The sequence below is a fragment of the Lytechinus variegatus genome, chromosome 2 (genome assembly GCF_018143015.1).
Source record: "Lytechinus variegatus isolate NC3 chromosome 2, Lvar_3.0, whole genome shotgun sequence".
NCBI classification, from domain to species: domain Eukaryota; kingdom Metazoa; phylum Echinodermata; class Echinoidea; order Temnopleuroida; family Toxopneustidae; genus Lytechinus; species Lytechinus variegatus.
The window spans coordinates 5,187,499-5,209,392 of NC_054741.1; the positions used below are offsets into that span (position 1 = coordinate 5,187,499).

Below are 21,894 nucleotides of genomic sequence, written 5' to 3' on the forward strand. Positions count from 1 at the left end.
ATAATGTTATCCATATACCCATCTCTTCGACTTGGAATTTTAATATGCTCAGAGCGCAATGTTTGGAGTTTCAATAAATCCCAGATTTCAGTCACTATTTGTGTTCACTGCAGAAAACTCAGAGTGAGTGACCTACATGTATATTTTACAGTATATTATTATACCATTTTTCCTTATTACTGAAAAAAATACACTTGCAGTAATTAAGAATGTGCTAATGATAATTTAAATAGAGATATTCACAATGATCACAATAGAAAGTCTCTAAATGAACTATTTAAACTGTTTTGAGAAATGCATATTATTCTTCAAATTTTTGACATTCTAGTCAAAGTGTAAAGCATTCATGGAATTCACATATGATTGTAAAACTGCCAAAATAATTATCTCACCAAATTGATGAACATGTGTTGATATCTCTCATCCTCCACATATGATTGATATAAGCTGTAAGCTGACCTTTTATCCTTCAGATGATCTAATCGTAGCTGGGGTCAAAGGGCATATATGAAGGTCAACGGTTAATATATCAATACCACGGTACATTGTAGTTTAAAAAGTATTAGGGAAAAAAATGACTCCATTAAATTAGGTGTTTTCTGGGCCTATTACACAGAAAAAAGAATCTCAGAAGAAAAAATATCATTCATATGCAAGAGAAATAATGCCTGACAAAAAGAATATCAGTCATTTTTTTACCAATTTGTAATAGCCCAAAAAAACAATGTATATTTGATTGAATTTTGAAACAGGCCTGTGAGAGCATTTGGATTTTAGTTTTTAATATCACTGTAAATCCAATTGGATCATAATCTGATATTGAATTAGAAATGAAAATCTTTAGTTCATATTATGAATATCCTCCTAATACAGACATCTGTCTTCAGAATCATTCATATTTGAGTATATAAAATAAGGAAGCATTCAAACTGGATTGCATTTGACTAGATTGAACATGAAAGGAGAAGATGATTAAAGATGTAAAAAAAATATATACTTCTTACCTTTTGGTAATCTAATGGATTCACTTCAGGGTTATCTTGGTCAAGGGTATCATTTGGTCCTTGAAAGAGATCGTCATTCAGCAACATAACCTGAAGCTCAATTCTTTATTTAGAAACAAAAGAGTCAATAAATTTATTTAGTAGCAACATTAGTATTTATTTCCATATTAAAAAGCATATACGCAATAAAATATAGTAGACTGCCCACATTCGGCTTGGCTGGCTCAGTCATGCTGAGCCTCTGTGGGGTCCAACAAATTGTAACTTTTAATATTGACATATTACATGTTTAAGGTGGGCAATACATCAATATTAAATAACAAACAAACATAAATAGTAGGTAATATAGGCAACCATCAAGAACATTAATTGTACTTCTTACTTAACATTGGTAGAAGATAAAACTAAAAAATCAGATACAAAATTGTTTTAAAGAAACAATGTAAATGCAATAATTAAATAAATATATCATCAGGATAAATCGTAATCAACACTGAACATAGGTAAACAGTAGAAATCAAGAATCAATTATCAAATTATAAGTATACTTGCATAAACATAAACTCGGAAACTATAACATATATAGTGCACATAAATTAGGGTTCACAATAAGCTTTGCTAAAGTGCCATATTGTTTATTGAAAATCTGTACTGCCCCACTATCCAACATGTGTATTGAGCAAGGAGTCACGGCATGGTGTCTAGGGTTCCCACATAAGAGCCTCTGGCAGAGGTCAAGGGGGCACCATAACACTTAATATGAGGCCCATTAATTGGGGTTCCTAATGTTGGACAGTCAACCTACTCAAAACATTGGGTCTACTCTCATCTCCCCAACTACTCAAGCCTCTCAAATTTTCTGGTTTACATTCTTTTCAAGGACTTCACTCATTTCAGAAAGAATATGTTACCTGCCAACCTTCCACTTTCTTGCCTATCCATTTCACTTCTAACTCTATCCACTTTTCTTAATCCTTCTACGACTCACCACATGGTGTACTGTAATCGACTTCTGCAAAAAATCAAATTATTTGTAGCTTTTTCAGATACTTAAAGACTTCCATTTTGGTCAAAAATAAAGGTATTGTTGACAGCACATGAATGAAGAAAACATAAAACAAATTCTGTCTGAAGCAAATCTTTCTGATTTTGAAAGAAGTCATTTGATCCCTTCGACAAACTTACCTGGTGATGATACCCCGAAACTGATTTTTATTGCTAGGATCATCCCCTCCCTTGATAACGGGATACCCTCCATGTCCCGTCTCTATTAGAAGCTTCGCAACCTCCTCAACTGACACTCTGGGATGAAGCGTTCGCACCGGTGATGTCATTGCGTGTTTAGCTTGGTATAATTCCAAGTTCACACTATTAGAAAAAGAGATAAATGAATAGGGTAATTGACTAATCAACACGAAAGAATCAGAAGTCGCTATTTTAACAGTATAGAGTGATGGTAATTGAACGATCGGTGACAAATTTAATTATGTCAGATGATAATTGCTGATAAGTTCTGTATAAAGTTGGTTCCAAATTTTCTTTAATGAACAAATATGTGCAACCGCCAGAGGAGGTGGTTTAGACTATGGTTCCTGAAGTGATGCAGGAAAGTGACATGTATGTATCTTGGAAGAATATTAAGGCTCTGTCAAATTGTTTTGTGCTAGCCTTGCATGACTTGCATGTGGCTATTTTTTGCTACACACAGGTTACCTGCATTTACAGTATCTTGCAAGTTTATGCAAGTTTGATTTGCACGCAGAAAAGTTTTGAACATGCTCAAAATATTTTTGCAGACGAGTTGCGGGCAATCACATACAACTCACCCACATGGCTTGCACAGATCGATACGACAGAGCCTTCAATATAAGTTTGGCTCAAGATATCACTATTGTTCAATACTCCATCCCCTGTTCAAAATGCCTAAGGCCTGTTTCATAAAACCTTACAACTATAGTAGCATTGTCAGTTATTGTAACTACCATTGAAACCTTGATTATGATTGGCTGCTCAGCTCTGCTACCATAGTACTTGTCATAATGTCAAAGTTACCAGAGCTGTAACTCTTACTGGAATATGACCCAGACCAATCATAACTTATGTAAAGTGTATTTACATTAATTTCATCATCTATTTACAATCTTAAATGAGATTAAGATAAATTGCAGTCTTACTTTTTTCCTTGATGCATGATGACTGGTTCCTCGTCCAGGAAAGGGATACACTTGACCTCTAGAAGGGCATGGTATAGGGGATGGGTCAGGTAGTCTCCGACCCACTTGGCTACCATGATGGCTACCATGATTGGTAGTAAGAATTGGATGTCGTTGGTGATCTCCATCTATTGGAGATAAAAGAGAGAGAAAATGAACCGTTATATTTGACTTCTAGAAGGGCATGGCAAAGTGGATGAGTCAGGCAGTCTCCAAAACACTTCAACCATGATCGGTAGCAAGAACTGGATGTTGTTGGTGATCTCCATCTGTTGGAGATAGATTTTCATTTCAGATTCATGTATTCTTTTAATTTCATGACACAATAGTCTTACTCAATGAGCTGACCCTTCATGCCATTTTACATTTCCTTCTCATTGCTTTAAAAGATTTTCAACTTATGCTGTTTATTTTCATAAGTTTATATAATTAAATAAAACAATAAAAAGAAAGATTGTGAGATATATGTCATGTAAAAAGGGCTATCTAAAATCTCATATATAAAGCAAAATCAGGGGGGTAGGATGGGGTTTTTCAAAAATATTACTTAAGAATGGAATAGGATGAAAAATTTACAATAAAACACAGGTTTCTGACACACAAATTTCAATATTGAGATGAGTGTTTCAATGACCTTTATTAAAATAAAAAGTAAAATTCATAGAGTTATTTGCATAAAGAAGCAATCTATGGAAAAAAATAATAACACAAGCAATATATAAGATTTGAATGTTGGAACAATATTCCAATGCTACTCGCACTATTGAATCATCACCAATAAATTTCTACTAATCAAATATTTTTATTAAAACAGTCACTATCACAGCCGACAGCTTAAATGTCATCTCTCTTTCTTTGCCTGTACCTCCTAAGCACTAGAGATATTCCAGGCATAATTAATATTTCTTTTTTTTATTTTTGGAGGCTTACTTTTCACAACTTACTGCCTAAATCTGCAATTTTGGATAAGCTTTAACATTGAAGTGAATGGGAATTTTTTGGGGACTCTTTTTTTTTTGAGGGCTCTTTTGAGCATGGTGGCAAAGTTGCCCCAAGTCCCTGCGTATTTTTTGCCCTGACAATCTGCAGTGTCATCTTACCATAATGACGGTGAGAGACATGGTCAACCTAGACACGCCCCCGAAGAAGGATGCAGCACCAATCAGAGCAAACGCTCCAGGATCCATCCATGCCCAGTATTCACCAGTCTGGACGCCAAACATTGACACCATCGTCAGTCCAATCAGCCGGCCATACAGACCACCTATATACCTGGGAGAGATTTCATTGTTAATGAGAGTTATTGGTTTAACCTGATATGTGGTGTGAGTTGCATCCTAGCACTCATTTACATAACCATATACACGAATGTACAAACAAATTCTCTAAAATGGCAAAATATTTGGTTAGGTTTTGACTTACAGCATGGGAACCACCAGACCAGCCGAGATGGAAGGTCCACAGGACCAGCAAGCCATGATGAAGTAGAATGCAAGGACAGTGAGAAGAGCACCATAGGTGAACTCCCAGTGGGTGTCACGAGAGAAGAGGTGATGGATGGCTTCTTCACCGGTCACAAACAGGAGGGTAGCAACTATTAAAGAAAATCATGAAGAAGAGGAGATAACTATGGCTTTGATCATCCTTTATATCAAATTGATTAATCAAAGCCACAAACAGGGTGGCAACTGAAAAAGTTAACCCTAACTAGACTGGGGGACCAACCACCCCCCCCCCATGCTTCACACGATAAAGGTGCGAAAAGATTTTAATATTCATTCTTTCAAGTCTTGCGCAACGTTCAAGAATACTTTATTTTTACCACCCAGGTATGTGGTCCAAAGTTAACCAATATGGGGTACATGCATGTGAGTGCTGCTCGCCCCCATTCCCTCCCCGGTTGCCTCCCATCTACTATCCCATCTATCTACCTTGATTGAAAGTTAAAATGAAAAGAAGATCAAATGATGATGCTACCCAATATAAATCTTATCCTAAGAGGCCAGCAACCCTTGCCCGCCTTCTAATGGATCTACATGTACCTTGATTAAAAGTCTTGTTACTGAATGATAAGGTGCCATTGGAGTTGTATTGAACCATGCCTGGCTCACACGTATACATGCTGACTGATTTCCCTGTAGAAGCCTGTTCATCTAAACATCTAGGACTATACCCAGTTGGTCTGGAAATGTAAGAATGTTACAAAAACCCATCAAATCACATGAAGCAAGCATTAACCCTAAAAAGACTGGGGGGGGGCTGATTCAGCCCCCCCTCGACATTTTTCGCGATAAATCCGCTGCGCAAAATTTTTTGACCGCGTCGCTCGCTGACTTTTTACTTTCAAGTTTTGCGCAACTTTTGAGACCAAAATTGTGACCCCCGGGTACGCGGTTCCAAAATAACGCAACATTTCGTAAGTGCATGCAGACCCAAAATTACTCAAAAACGTGAATTTGTGTACAAATCCAATGCAAATAGTGTTCTTAGCCAAAATTCATAAATGTATCATTATTTTTCCTTTTACTGCTCAAAATCAATTAATTTTATCTTGTTTATAGTCAAAATAAAGTCCCCGACAATTTCCATTGAAAAAACAATAAAAAACAAAAAGTCGAAAAACAAAGAAATACATAAGAAATTTAGAAAACAATAGAATACATAAGAAAATAAATTTGATTTTGAAATTTTTTTAAAATCAATTTGATCAGATGCCTATCTAGAGTATGTGAAACAAAAATTAGCATTTCAGGGGCATTATTTTATTAATTAGAGCAAACTTATGATTTTACGCATAAATTAGCATAATTAATGAGACATGAGATTTTTTGCCAAATTTGATGTTATAGTTTTGTAGATAATGCCATGGGTAACGCGTGTGCCAATTTTCGTCGCGATCGCGCGATCAACAGCCGAGATCATAAGGGGGGGCTGAATCAGCCCCCCCCAGTCTTTTTAGGCGTCGAAATAGCCCAGTCTATTTAGGGTTAAAATTACTGTTATTGACAATGAGTTGAGTAATGCATCAATCAGTTCTTATACCAGTACAAAATATGTTTAATAGTGTACTTCAATGAATACATGTATATAAATACAATGATATCAAAGTCACTCTCTTTTCACATTTAAAGACCCCAAGATGACCTTCATGAATGAATTTTCTCTGCGTTTTAGTATATGTGAAAGTTGTAATTGCTTTAAATTATGAGTTTGTGAAATGAAATAAATATGGAGAAAAATGGTGGTCAGACCTACAAAATGATTGATAATTTCTTGGGATTTCTCTTTGATGCATCTGAGAACACTAGCTTATTTATATCTATATTTTTTTTCTTTCTAACTTCTCCAGCAAAGATAACTGACTTACGGTTTGTTTTCTCCTTCATAATAGCATGTGTAGGGTGAACACTTGAAGGCTGCTGGTAGAAAAACGGTGCCTGTGGCCACTAAAATCTGAAATCATATCATTCAAAGTAACATTGTTAGAATATTCAAGTTTACAAAAGGAAACACTAAGGCAATGTGCAACGCCCACCTCCCGGAGAGCTGAACAAACAAGCACAGTGAGTGGTCTATCCTTGACTGAGTGTTATAAATAGCTTGTATTGACATTTACTTCTTTTAGACAATACGGAGAATAAATTAACCCAAAATTTTATTTGTATACAGAAACAAATGGTTTCGTTTTTAGAGTAAGCATACTTGTTTTTTTGTACTTGGTGACATAATCATTGTGGATGAATGCATCGAGTAATTAATTAGTGTGATTGTCTTTCAAAGTGGGTCAATGGTACAAGGCTACTCCGAATATTGCCTTATGGGTTAGGAACTGGGCCAGATTTGAGAAGTTTAGGACTTGAAGTGGTGCTATCGAGGTTGCTGGTTCGTATTTGTTTTAAACTAACATATTAATAAGCTTGTTTACTTGCTGTCATTTAACAGAGAGAAAATATTAATACCATCCTCATTGCATCCTTAATGCATTCCTAATGAAACATACAATGCGCTCAGAACTTGTATTACTCTATGCATTTCAATAATGGCATTGCATACCAGGCATTATATCTAACTAAATATATTAGCTTTATACACATGGAGGGAAATACTCAGCTACAGTTTATAACTAAACAATTACATTGAAAAAATGTACCGTCTAATTAAAAAAAACTTTTTATAAATTTTTGTATGATATTTCTGATGTCGGATTAAGTTAAAATTTTCAGCATTTCTCATAGCTATACACATATATACAATCCTGGAATTTACTATAATAATGCAGGGTTCCGACAGTCTCATCAGTTTCTGTTGCCATGGTAACCTTGTCAATGCAATCATGCGTCTTCTGAGTCTAGCAAGCTTGAGGTTACTGAACACAAACAGGCTTCCCAGGACACCGCCGATGATTCCGATGACGACCGTTGGGATAAACATGATGATGTTGACATCGATGCCTTCTCTGACCTGATAATGCATTGCAGGTAATGGAAAATCAATGAAAATATTTATTTCTAAAGATAATACACATTTAAATACATTTTCATTTCACACATACTCCAGATAAGTACAATTTTCATTGTAACTTTAAAGATCAAATCTGTGTACTTGATAAAAATCAAAACACCACACGTTTGTTAGGCATGTCAATATTTATCACTTGATTCAGTTTTCAGGCTTTAACATATGGCTTCAATTATGTGGAATACAATGCAAAATTAAATCAGAAGTCCCATAATCATATTAATGCAGCATAATTAGACTGGCTTTATCAGAGTAGTTGTCAGACATATATTATCTAGCAGATGTAGGAGAGTGCACTCCATTAGAAAAGGGGCAAATTCTACAATATGGTACTTCTTCCTCAAGTACTAAAATGTTAATTTCAAGGTCAGACTGTTGTCCCCACCTTGTCCACAAGACCAGATAGAGAGATGCCCTTTTTTTTGCCTTCTAGTCTTCATCAAGGTGACTTTACAAGATGCTGAATCTTGCCTTCCTTTCCTCATCATGTAAACAGTACAACATACACGACTTTGTCTTCTTTTCTCCTCATCCCCATCAAGTTGACATGATGAAGTACAGAACATTGCATTTCAGCAGTCTTGTCCTGACAAAGACAACTTGATAAGACTTAGTATCCTGTTTCCTTGATTCAAATTCTTGTCTTGAATCACCTCTCCATCTCACTGCACTTTCAAGGTTCAGTAGAGAACTCACCTGAAACATGATGTATTTCTCTGCCTTGAAAAGCCCAAAGTTTCCTTGGTATCTGAACGCTGAGAAAGCCGAGTTGAAGAGGTCGGTTGTTACTGTTGATACCATGCAACAGAAAAACACCTGCAATCATCAAACAAGGCATCCTAAAGTGTCACAACATTTCTTGATCTCAAAACTACTATTTTCATCCTTATTATTCTTTCACCATTAAACCCATTTTTTGATCAATTGTCTAATCATTACTATTTGTACTCACTACTAGTTTCCAATTTTCTATTTTCATCTCAAAATACATCTCGGACACTGTCTTGCAAAGAGTAGCGTCCGATCAGATCAATCATAACCGAAAGTCAGCAACACCATAAGGATCATGAGTACACGTATCAGCTCAAAGTGTTTGTCAACTCTACAGTCACACACACGAACTGACTCCAAAAAGACAAAATCTATATGTTATTCCAAATGACAGATGACTATCAGTCAATTTGGAGGCAGTTTCGTTTGTGTGATTTTAGCATTGTTATTCAATACTCATTCATGCATCAAGTTGTCGACAAATCTGTGTGCTCCTCATCATTTCCAAAAGGACACTGTGTACATTTCCCCAAAAAAAGAATTATGAAATTTATAAATTTCCATACTTAAAATTTAACTGAATTTTCACAATTGATTGGATTAATTACAACTCTCTGTAATATGGGGCACAGCTCTACATGGAGATTGGGTATATCCTACCTGCCAAGATAATTTCATACTCCAAAACGATGAGACCTCTTCCATAGCAAACAAGAGTCCCCCCACAGGAGCTCCAAAGGCCGACGCTACACCAGCTGCTGCTCCAGCTGATATGAAATTTCGTCTACACAAAACAAGGAAATGAAATCACTTACTAACAGAATTTTTTACATTCTTGAAGAACAAAATTTATCATAATCGTCATTGCTTGCATAACACCCGATACTTAGTTCATCAGAAGTCTCTTAGTGCACTACAATAAAGCCATATCATTTAAAGGACTAAATTCCTGCTAGATCCCCATTCATCTCACCTGGGTTGATAGCAGCATAATATGGATGAATTTATTGCTAAAAGAAAATATCACTAGTAGAAGTACTACCCATACCACTTAAATCATTTCTAATGACTATTTGAAAACTCATTTCTGATTCCATTATCTTGTCAACAAAGAATATTTGCATGTATAGAAATTCTCCTTTGTCAATTCACAAACTAGCTTAATACACTATAGTACAAGCTAATGATTTTCAATATTTAAAGACAGATTCAATTACAATATTGCATGCACAATTTACAGAATAAATGCCTGATTATAATTAAGGCTTAACATTAATAGAATTGGGGTATGTGACTACAAATAGAAATACATCAATGATAAGAAATGCTGAAGAAAAGATATGAAACCAGACTATTTCAACATAGAGTAGTTCAAGGTTAAAAGACTATACTAATAGTTAAAAGGTTACACTGACTTACCTATCTTCTGGGTTTCTAAATCTTTCAAATAATGGCAAGGCAAATTTCATAGTCTCTGATTTGAACTGACTCACTCCTGCACCAATCAGGGATCTGCACATAACACATATGGAGAAACAAAATTGTTTTAAAAAGCATGTCCACAGAGTGGTAATGACATGTACCAAAATGAATACATCACTGTAATCTTGATAATAATGAAGGTTTTTTTTTATATGGCACTGAAAGCATCAAGAAATCTCTACCGACAATAATATACTATGACACAGTTTTTTTAAATTAATTCTGGCTTGGCCATACACAATGTACCGTATTTGCCGGCATAAAGGCCGCGGCGGCAAATAACCCGCACCCCCGATTTTGCGAATCATCTTTAAAAAAAAAAATGCATGACAGAATTCCCGGCAAAGTCAGACAAAAAACTTGGTTGGAAAATTGTTCAACAATCGCCGCAGAATGGGAAATAATAAACATGCATGCTTTAATTCTTCTAACTTACTATTTCATCTTTCCAGGAAGGCGACGCAAGGAAAATAATCCACCATCGGCGTGAAGAAGCGGCCGAGGTAAACAAGCGCTGTGGAGGTAAACAAGCGCTGCGGAGGTAAACAAGAGCTACGGAGGTAAACAAGCGTGGCGGAGATAACCAAGCGCTGCGAAGGTAAACAAGCGTGGTGGAGATAAACAAGCGCTGCGAAGGTAAACAAGCGCAGCGGATGTATTTTAATTCTTTCAATTAACGTCTTCTTTTCTTACAAATAAAGTTGAATAAATACACAAGCACAGGCGGTGTTTTAATGTTTTTTCACTGAAGTCGGCAATGTCATATGAGAGAAATAAAGACAAAGTGAAATAAAGATGAACACTGATTCTTTCTTGGAGGTTTGTGGTCTTGAAAAAGACCATTTGTGGTCTTGAAAAAGACTGTTTGTTTACCAGGCTAAAAGCCATAAAAATCTTCCTCGTCTGAGCTTTCCTCAAACAATTGCCGGAGCTGCTCATCATCCATGTCTGGGTAGGCCAAATCCTCGGTCTTCACCCCTTTCATCGCGATGGACTCCTCCGGTAGGCCACCTTGATTTGCCGCTCCTCATCGCCCTCTTCTTACTCGGCATGGCCTTCAAGGTCTCCTTGCTGTTGCGCCATCGACGAACGTTCTTCTCATCGACGTCGTATTTCCTGCCTGCAGCCCTGTTGCCAAACTCCTCTGCATACGTGCAGACAGCGAGTTTGAATGAAGCGGTGTACGAACTTCTCATGATGATCGAGGGTAGTAAGAGATGCTGAGCAGGAGTAGCTGGAATCTGGAATGGATGGCGAAGATGTCGAGCTTGGTGATTGCACTGCAACAGATGATTGAGTTGATAATGGAGCTGTTGTAATCACTGGAACTGATGGTATGAATGATGACAGGCCTTGATTTCACAACCATTTTATAGGCATAAACTCACTCCGTGATCTGTAACGAGGGTCACATAGGCACTAATCTCTTTTTATTTCTTTTGAGAGTGATTGGCTCTGCTATTGTCCTCTAATTGGTGTTCGATTGGCGCATTACGTAACGCACTAATCCCCTTTTGTTTAGTGGAACCGATGCGCTGTAGATCCTATTGTGCACTAATTTATTTCTGACTGGTGTATTACATAATGCTTAAGTGTACCCATTTTTATTGAAATTTACTCCTGCCACCCTGTAACTGGTACGTACATCATTGCCACTTGTTTATGCGCATTTAGTTTATACCACAAATTATTAATTCATGCACAAAGCAATTTCAAATGACATACCTTGTTACACTTCCCTCGATCTCTTCCTCAGCGCGAAAATATATATATTTGCCTATACGCCGCCGGCAAATACGGTAAGTACTTTCTCCACTCCCTAGGGAGTATTCCAGAAAGGGTTATCAAGCTTAAATTGCCTAAATATCCTACAATTGTCTTTTGCAACCTACCATGTAGAAATAAACATTTGTGATGAGAGTAGAGACTAGATTGTCTTTCTATAGAAAGTGCATGAGTGTCTTGGTGGAATCCTTCTTTTATATGAAGTGTCACTAAATCACTACACCAATATATATTTAATATAGCATTTATATAGCGCCATCTATCTAGAAATATTCTATTCCGAGGCACACAAGAAAAGAAAGAATGAGAAAGCTTGCATGAGTGTCAAAGTGCCAATAACTAATACTAAAATACTTCAATACTAATATATCTAGTACACAATACTCCAATCATATCATAATATATTGAAGATCTGGTATGGTTTTGATTATAAGAATTCTACAATACACAAAGCGCAGGGCATGAATGTCTTGTTGCTTTATAGGGCTCTCTTGAACCAATGCAACACAGAACTGATAGCACAACATGGACAACAGTCCTTCATGTTTATAATTTTGTGGAGCTCAATAAATCGCTCTCCATATTTTTTTCAGAATCGCTCTCTTTGAGGAACTCAAATCAATACAATACGTGTATGACGAATTTGAGATATTTCGTAACATCGTATATGCAATCAGGCGCGTAGCCAGGGGGGGGCGGTCGCCCCCCCCAAAACGTCCCCAAAAAGAAAAAAAAAGAAGGGAAAAAAGAGAGGAGAAAAGAAAAAGGGAAGGGAGGAAAGGGAAGAAAGGTAGCTTTGTGTTTTTTTTTTCTTTTTATTCTTTTTTTTCTTAAAAGAGAAACTCCATCACTCTTGCTTTAAATTTATATATGAATTTTTCTTCCGCGCTGTGCGCGGTTAAATGACAATATTGCAATTCTCCATTGTTTCCCCACCCTTTCTCTAACCCTGTTTTTCCACCTCAGGTATATGTGTTTCTTACCGGTTAAAGTTCAAATGTATCCATTAGGGCATGGAATTAGAGTAAGGCTACGCCAAAGTATATGAAGTTATCTTTTTTTTAATTGATCGTGCAACTTCTGGTCGGGTCGGCTCCGGGCGGGTAAAATTTTATATCAATTTCTGCCGCAACCTCCATAAAGTCAACTTCTCCTGCTTTTCAGCTCATTACCAAACAACCATAATTCTGGGGCAAACAGGTTCCTAAAATTCGCGTCGTATTAAATAAAGAAGTACAATATTTTTTTTTATCAAATTCTATTAAACTTCATGTCATTTCCCTTCACATTCATCTCCTGCCCTGTTTTGCGCCCTCAGTTTGAAATTTTGAATGACACTTAAGTTTCTTTATTATTCAAAATGAAGCACTTCAGGATGATAAGTCAAAGAAATTAGGAATCCTCTTTTTTTTTTAATTCAATTTCAATAAATCACAGAAGTTTCAACTTTTTGCGCACTATTTCCTCATAAAGAAGTTCAATAATCTTAGAAAATCATTTTAATTAGAGCCGATGGTGGTATTAGACGTATCTGCATTATTTTGATGAAACGTCCGCCCTTTGAAATTTCAGAGTTTCATTGCTCTGCGCGGGACTGAATAGCTTTCTCCCGGAATATATACACTTCTTCTCCTCTATGCAAGTTAAAGATATGCACTGTCGCTAAATTGTTTGTAATCAAATCTGATCTTTCCAAGGGAAGTATTCAATATATCTTTGAGAAGACCCTTTAGTCGTGACCCTTTTCATGGCAAAAAAAATGATAAAACGCTTTAGCTTCCGCGCTTCGCGCGAGGGTATTATTATTTTAATTTCCTCCAATGTATTCCTTTTTTGTGCGTTCACAATCACTTTTTGAAAACAAATTAGATTCATGAAAACAATATTCAAAATCACAATGAGTCAACTGAATTGGAGCTGAAATAGGCACTAGAGACAAGAGAGACGGCTCCTTTTCATTTTAATTTATGAAACACCAAAAGCTTCGCGCTTCGCGCGGGAGGGGGAAACTCCCCCTCCCTGCACCCACCCCCTAGGGAGCGCGCTTCGCGCGCTCTGTAAGTGTTGGCACGCTTCGCGTGCATTTACCGCCCCCTCCAAAATGAAATCCTGGCTACGCGGTTGTATGCAATAGCTGTGCAGCTATTAATTAATCTGTGGTGAAACTAGGCCTGGGTCAATACGTTTACAAAACATTATTTTTTTATTTTTTTTGGCAAAAATTTCACATTTTACATCTTTAAATCCATGAAATGGCCATCGGTTTTCCATAATTGAAGAATATTCACCTCTTTCCCGACTCTCATTTGAACTTTCGGTAAATATTGTAGTCCCACATGTAGACATGGTGTTCCCATGAAAATCTACATATGGGACTACAATATTTACCGAGTTCAAATTCAAATCAGAGTCGGGAAAGAGGTGAATATTCTTCGTTTTTTCTGATAGTTTTCAACTAAATCAAAATAATTTCAAGGAATTATGGAAAACAGATGGCCATTTCATGGATTTAAAGATGTAAAATGTGATAAAAAAAATAATTTTTTTTTAGGAGCGTGATTTTTTGCTCTCCTTATTTTTTTTTAGGAGCGCGGTAGGAGCGCCAGCGCGATCGCGCTCCTCAAAAATGAAGGTCTGGGACAACTTACCCCATATGGATCATAGGACCTTCTGGTCCTACTGGTAGTCCGCTGCTAACGGCACAGATACAAGAGAAGAACTTCACCACCAGGGTCTTAACATTGAAGATGTGACGTACCTTGGTCCCATTCAAGAACCCAATCAGTTCAGGCATCCCAGAACCAGCAGCAGAAGGTCGCAAGTACTGTCAAATAGAAAATAGGGTCTTATAAATATGCTTGTGATTCCAATTAGAACCAAATAATGGACATATATATTCCAAAGAGCTACAGTTTTTTTCGGCATGTTTAATAAGAGATCAAATTAATGGATAAGCGATAGCTAAATTCATAATCATGAGAACATGCAGATCGACCTTCCAACCTATCTGATTAAAAAGAAAAAGAAATTATATTGCTCAAAAATAGTATTAAAAAAATATAGCACTTAAAGTGAATGCACAGTAAAACTATCAAAAATAGAATAAACATATCTGTATAAGAGTTCTGAATGGTGAAATTCAGATTCTTTTCTCCAAAGTCAGAATGGTTAGAGGGCTGCATGTGGGTTCCACAGGGAAAGGTCCTAGCACCATGGTCTTTTGGTTGCCTAATTGCACTAAATAAAATATATTCCTATCATTAGGTAAAATAAACTCTCAACCAAATCAAACAAGAGCAAATTAAGATATGGTTTCTCAATGCAGGTTTCTTATTAATAAATTAATCTGTTCATTTCATTTTCAATTCATCAACGTAAATCATAGGAATTCCTAGGTCATTTTACTGTGAGTGCACCAACGGAGATGTAGGTTGGGCTATGTCTATCTAACCATGCCAGTAATAATTGAATATTACCTTCACATAATGTATGCACATTCTCTTGGCATACAAAGTAACTGTAGACAACATTTACTATGAATATATCATTTCTAGAAGTTGCTTTATTTAAAGAACTTTTAATCAAGATAGAGTTACAATTAAATCACTGCATCATACATTCATCTACTGTTAACAGTACTTACCACAACAATACCAGTGCCAGCCAAGACAATGGCCAAACTGACTCCAGTCAAGAAAAGCCAAGCTATTCCCATACTTCTCTCCTGAAAGAAGAGCACAAAGAAATATTACATACAAAAAAGTCATCCAGTGGGACTTAATGTATGATATTTGATTCAGTTCATAATTTTGAATGACTTCTAAAGCAAGTATCACTTATTTGATAGATATTGATGTGTATACTGTATCATAGAATTTGAGCATGTTTTGAGAATGTCATTGAGACTACCACCCAAGTATTGAGAAGACAGTGTTTGATAAAACATACTTCTGCTAAGTTCAAGAGCTTGGTCCAGTAACACAACGATAATTATACTTGCTCATTCATAATCTATTCACTCAACACTTACTTTATCAGAAGTCTCTAAGCACTCTACAGTAATGCAGCATAATTACCCTAGCTTTAGCAAAGTAGCAGTTACATGTATTGTGTTTCATTGAACCTCACATGGGTTGTGGCATAATGGCAGTACATTTCTTGCTGAAGGAAAACACCCCATGGTTTGGATTAGAACTCACGTCCCTCAGATTGAAAGACGAGAGTCAGAACCACGAGACCACAATGCCCCCCACACAATGCTTAGCAGTTGATACATACATACTATTAACTGTACCTACCAATCAATGCAATTAATTGTAAAATATATTAACACTGTGATCAATCGAAGCTTGTAATTATGGAGCATGGAAGCATGAAAATGTCATGAACATGCTGAATCGACACAATTTTAATTGCAATGTGTCAGAAGAATTAACAGGAGGTTGTAATCAGATACCAAAATTGCAGATCTGCCAACCTGAACAAGAACATTTCAGTATTTTCAAGGCTGAAAATCAGTATTTTGGTGAGGAAATTAGTATTTTCACAGGAATACCATAGGACAACACATAAACTGAAACTTTAGAAATCAGCATTTTGCATTAAACCATCAGTATTCTTCTCTATTTTCAGTAATAAATACGGAAAAAAATCAGTACTACTTGGCAGCTCTGATTAATTGACATGTTCAATATGAATTTGAATAACATGTTCATTTTTTGAGACAATGACGATTTTCTGTTTCCATTATGTAGCTCAATCTGATCAGGTACCTGTAAATATTTTTCTGTCCTGTCCCATTTGAAGTCTGATATAAGATCTATCATCTGATGAAGGAGGAATCCCACAATACCAGTGGTGAACCCGATCAGACCCATCATCACCCATCGATCCCAATCAAGTCTGATGATGCGGAAAAAACAAACAAACATGGATAAGTAGTAAAATAGTTTTTAAAAAATAGCAGGCCCTGGATTTTTATATTCCAAGGGCAGGCCACTTTCAAGTCGGTGAGAAGTGCAATGGAGCCCATTATCAAGAATCAAGAATGAGAGAGTTTATAAAGCAAAATACCTAGCTGGTATTAAGGCAGTGAAAATCCTTGGAAATTGCGTTTTTGTATGCAGATTCTTCACAGCTTTCCATTGATATATATAGTTGTTTAGGGTTCTGATATCAGCCCCATTGCATAAAAGTTACTATCATGGTAAATTTGCTACCCAATGGTAATGCTGATCAACAGCCAATCAGAATCAAGGATTCCATGCAAGTTATCATTATATGGCAAAGTTACCATAATGGTAATTTTATGGAAGGGGTCTCAGGTCTCTAAGTCAGAGTTCAGAATACAAGCCTTAAATATTAGTGCACACATTCACATGTACCTAGCTGGTTGTTGCTTGAGCCAATTCTTATAGACATGACTGTGTGGTGGGAGGTAGTCTAGACTCTCATATGCTGATAAGATCTCCCGCTCCTGGGCTGTATATTGATGGTTGACAAAGCGACTCTCATAGTCCCGCCCCTTGGCAAAGAATCGATTTGTGTCATCTGTCGGGTGATGATCTTCTCCGACCCCATACTTAGGCTCTTTACCACCTCTGATCTTCATCCTTCCGGCTGAATAAAGAGGAACTGTAAAAAAAAAGTAATTCATATCACTGAATCTTGAAGATTACTCATATGCCATCCTATCACAATGATCTGATGTGAGGAACAGATATATGCTGTTACCATGGCAACACAGTATCTGGTACATTAGAAAAATGAGTCTTGCACATCTCCAATTCAAGACTTACTGTATGTGTATCACTGATTTGTCGTAAGCCTTTTCTTTTGTTTTAATGACTATACCAGAAATCTTGTCCGAGTCCCAACTGTCTGTTTAAAAAGGCACTAAACCATAACACAACATTCAAATTTATTGTCATTTGAATAGAATTGCATTTTGGTACTTTTTTCGCAAGGTTGTTCAAGCCCTTGTGGTTTTCATTGGAAGCAATTGCATGGGACATTCTACATTTACTTTTCAGATTTTTTCACACCTTCTTTTTAGAAAAAGGTGAAGGAATATTGGGATGATATACTTCTTGTTCAAAATTGTTCATGAATGTAATTCCCTTCCAATCTTACTATTTATTATTTTTTGTTAGATTTATCAACCAAAACGCTTGGTAAGATAAAACTAAAAGGATGAATAATTATGTACAAATAACAATTTAAAACATAACCTAAAAGATATTTCAGAAGAATGTTCATTAATTTTTTAATTAACAAATCATTAAAAGTGCATGTACTTCATTGATATCATTTCAAATTGGCAACAGAAAAAATGCACGAACCATACATATAGTGATTATAAACTAACCTTCTGTTGGCATAAGTGGAGAGTCAAAGAAACCACCAAATCACTGACTAGATGCTATGTCTTTCAAGATAAATACCATGATTTAATCCAAGAAAATTCTGTAATGACAAAAAAGAAATTGTTCAAAAATGAAGATATTTAATTGAAATTTCAGTTTCATTAAATACAAAGAGCAAGAATACTTGTAGGCATTACACATGATTCAGGAATTTTCATGAGGCTGCATTTTGAGGCTATTAATTTAAATGCTTGAAATTCAATAATTTTCCTCCATTTTGAGTCAGATTTTTTAATGAATATTTGTCTATGTATTGCAGGTGTAAAGTTGCAGTCATTGCGGGTCTTCTTTGATTAGAATAGAATCTTGACAAGCACAACTAGTACGATAATATGCCAATGGCAGTCTGTACTTTACAGGAAGAAGAAAAATCGAACAGATGCGCACATGCGCAGACAAGGGGGACCTTAACAATTTTAGACCAAAAGCTTTGGTCTTTGTTAAATTGGTTGTTCCGCTGAACTCTGTTGGCTCCAGCTGCACCCACCAATTACAGAGACCAAACTTCTTACTCGCTCTGTACAGGGACTCAATGGCCATATTTTTATGTATTAAGCTCGGATAAACCAGGGAAGTGGGAGTTGCGCGACAGTCAAAGTCACTGTTTTCTTTCTCTTTTAAGTTTTTTTTGCCTGTTTTGGTGCATTTCAGGCCAAAAGGGAATAATAATCTTTATTTTGGTCCAATTCATTTTATATATTTTTTATGAAATAAACACAAAAATCAATGCGCCCCGTCTGGGGGATTTTCCATTGTTAATTGCAGCTGCACAATTGCGAGTCGTCTGTTTATGAGAAATAATTTTTTTTTTTAAACTCCTCAAAACAAACGACTGCTAGCTGTCTAGAATCTAAAACAATTTATGCATTCAGCAGTCAAAGAATATTAAAGGGGAATCCAACCCAAATAAAAACTTGCTTTTAGAGGAAAAGGGAAAATAAGACAAGTTGATAGGTGAAAGTTTGAACAATATCGGACAAACAATAAGAAAGTTGTGAATATTGGTAGTAACTATACCTATATGGGGATTTAAATTGGCAACAAATGTTATGTCAAAGTGATGTAAGGCAAGGACTACTCTCCCATGTACTCCAATACATAAAATGACTAAAATTACATTTATTCAAATGTTTCACTTCAAAGTTCAAATTATATTTTTCTTTCATGAGGACATAAAACAATATACTACTTAGGCTATATTTCAATTACTGCCCCAGGGGAGTGGGTACTTGGGAGAAAACCACAAATCCCTCATAATTAAGTACATGGCCTATGGGAAAGTTGTCCTTGCCTCTTGTCATAGTTTACTTACCCAGTTGCCAATTTGAAATCTACATAGTCTTAGAGATCTAAATTTTAAAACAGCCATAACTTTCTTATAGCTTGTCCAATTTCTTTCAAACTTTCAGCATTCTATTTTATTTTTCTCCTTGCAAACACATCATATTATGACCAGGGCTGAATTCCCCTTTAACAATTTTACAAACACTGCAAACTGAATTTTAGATGCAGAGAATGAAGTGGGCATCAATTAATAACTGAAGATTAACAACAACAAAAGAATAGTTTCAAATGCAAGAGACGGGGATCATGAGCAGATATAAGCAAATAATCTTTGAAGCTTGATGATGTTGTTGTTGGCTCATCATGCATCCTCCTCCTCCTCTTCTTCTACCATCTTCTCCTCCTACCCCCCTCCTCCTCCACTCCCTGGCTTACTTGCTAATTGCTCCTTCTCACCTTCTTACATTAGCTTCATTTTGTTCTGGCTTCCCTTCTTCTTTCCTTCCTCATTTTTTCTAATTTCTTATTCAACTCCCAACTTGATCTAAAAATAATTATAAATAATCATCACTTTTTTCACAATTATATTAGTGAAGTCCATGTCTTTTCCTCATATGTTATTTTTGATGATTTCAATTGTGAATATTTCCTATAAAACTTTTTGTTTATTTAATATGTAGCGCCTGGCTTGACTTTATTAATTTAAGTATGATGGTGGGCCCCACGTCTGCGCACCTAGCGATTTGAGTTAAGATTTAAAGTGAATTTCTTTTTATTTCACAAAATCTTTCAGTTGATAATGTTCCTTACATCATAATGAGTTAGTGTGTCAAATATATCATAAAAATTTGAAAGAAATATATGATTTTCCTGGAAAAAACCTCGGGCTGTCATTTTCAGACTGAAAAAAAAAATGGTACCCCATGTCTGCGCACTCATTCACTTTGCACACGATTCGGGGATTTCGATGACAAAGGCTACATTTTGAGGCTTTCGCATGAAATTCCCTGAATTCATTATATTTCCTCCATTTTTGGTCAGATTTTTTTATGAATACCTGTCTATGTATTGCATGTGTAAAGTTCGTACTCATTGCGTATCTTTTTTTACTAGAATCGCGCAGATACGCGGATGCGCAGACTTGGGAGACCGCGCAGACATGAGGGAACTGACCATAGGCCCACTTGTTCACTGCTACCACCCTGCCTGTGGGGAATCTACAGGTAGGACTATGGTATGCCAATGTTGTCCAGAGCACACACTTTAAAAAGTCATTAAAATATCACTTTTGTGACCAATATGACTAATTTCTGTACAGTTGCAATTTATTTTTCATTAGTAACTTGGGAATAATTTTTGCATTCACCAGAGCGCTCAAAAACTTGAATTTTGGGCATGTTTTTGTGTACGCCCTCTATTGGTTGAAAGTAATATGGCAAGAAAATTTTCATTTTTTGATCTCTATTTTTAATTAAGAAAAAATTGATTTAAACTATCAAATTTAAATAAGAGCCAAGTTGTATGAATAATAGGTGTAATGGAAACTGTCAGTGTAAAAACTTCAAGCATTTGCCCCAAACAAAAAAAGAAAATTAGCCAAACATTGCCACCCTTATTTTGCCACACATGGAGATATAACTGAGAACAAGGTTATATTATAACCTTGTTCATTGAATGAGTGCATAGGCCTAATGTCTTAATGATTATACTAAATTACTAGGAAGTGCAAATTAAAATCGGAGACATTAGAAATACTTATTATTACTTCATTATTTAAAGCTGAAATTACCCCCTTCTACAACTTCCACTACTATTGTACTAGATCTAGATCTTAAGAATTGTTCAATCATATCAAACAGTGACAGTAACACAAGGACAAGATCTACGAATTGTCATTTAGCGCATGAAATTTAACGGTACACTTAACCCAATGTGTGGGACTACGATTAGAAAATGTAAACAGAGAGGTCAATGAATACATATTCAAATAGGTCAATTCTAAAAAAACATAAGACCATGATTTTTGACTACCGTACTTACGTTGAAAGAGGTCCTATGCACCTCTTACATCAAGAGAATCGTTTGAACGTGCCTATCTATGATTGCCCGTTTAAAACAATACAACTTCGTCAGCTGTACTGTTAGATCTAGATTTTTGAGCGGAGCTCGTTGGAAGTTGGTTCGCTGATCTTGTGGCCGGACGCCTGATTATCGATTGGAATTGCTTGATCGGCCGGGGCCGGCGCGGGGTAAGGCCGTGATCGCGGAAACGCCCCTCACCGCATCAACTGCACCCATCTCCATTCCTCATCCTATTTCCTATGATTTTCTTCTTTTTTTTTGTTGTTGCCTTTTTGTATTCATTATATTGATTGCAAAAATACTTCATCAAATTACCATATTCATGATACA

At 36.2% G+C, this 21,894-nt stretch overlaps 1 protein-coding gene across 1 annotated transcript in view; it reads right to left on the reverse strand.

Moving 5' to 3' along the window:
- LOC121409347 (chloride channel protein C-like) overlaps positions 1-21,613 on the reverse strand; it is a 37,472-nt gene extending 15,859 nt beyond the window's left edge. The window contains exons 1-18 of the mRNA XM_041601282.1: positions 21,523-21,613; positions 18,141-18,238; positions 17,158-17,407; positions 16,546-16,675; positions 15,417-15,497; positions 14,422-14,597; positions 9,926-10,018; positions 9,167-9,290; positions 8,432-8,551; positions 7,484-7,678; positions 6,585-6,670; positions 5,260-5,399; positions 4,640-4,811; positions 4,318-4,489; positions 3,179-3,345; positions 2,190-2,372; positions 1,005-1,107; positions 393-488 (exon numbers count right to left, since the gene is read on the reverse strand). Of these exons, the coding sequence (XP_041457216.1) occupies positions 393-488; positions 1,005-1,107; positions 2,190-2,372; positions 3,179-3,345; positions 4,318-4,489; positions 4,640-4,811; positions 5,260-5,399; positions 6,585-6,670; positions 7,484-7,678; positions 8,432-8,551; positions 9,167-9,290; positions 9,926-10,018; positions 14,422-14,597; positions 15,417-15,497; positions 16,546-16,675; positions 17,158-17,407; positions 18,141-18,153 (2,301 nt within the window). The 5' untranslated portion in view covers positions 18,154-18,238; positions 21,523-21,613. The remainder of the gene's footprint in view (positions 1-392; positions 489-1,004; positions 1,108-2,189; positions 2,373-3,178; positions 3,346-4,317; positions 4,490-4,639; positions 4,812-5,259; positions 5,400-6,584; positions 6,671-7,483; positions 7,679-8,431; positions 8,552-9,166; positions 9,291-9,925; positions 10,019-14,421; positions 14,598-15,416; positions 15,498-16,545; positions 16,676-17,157; positions 17,408-18,140; positions 18,239-21,522) is intronic.
- Positions 21,614-21,894: the final 281 nt, after the last annotated feature.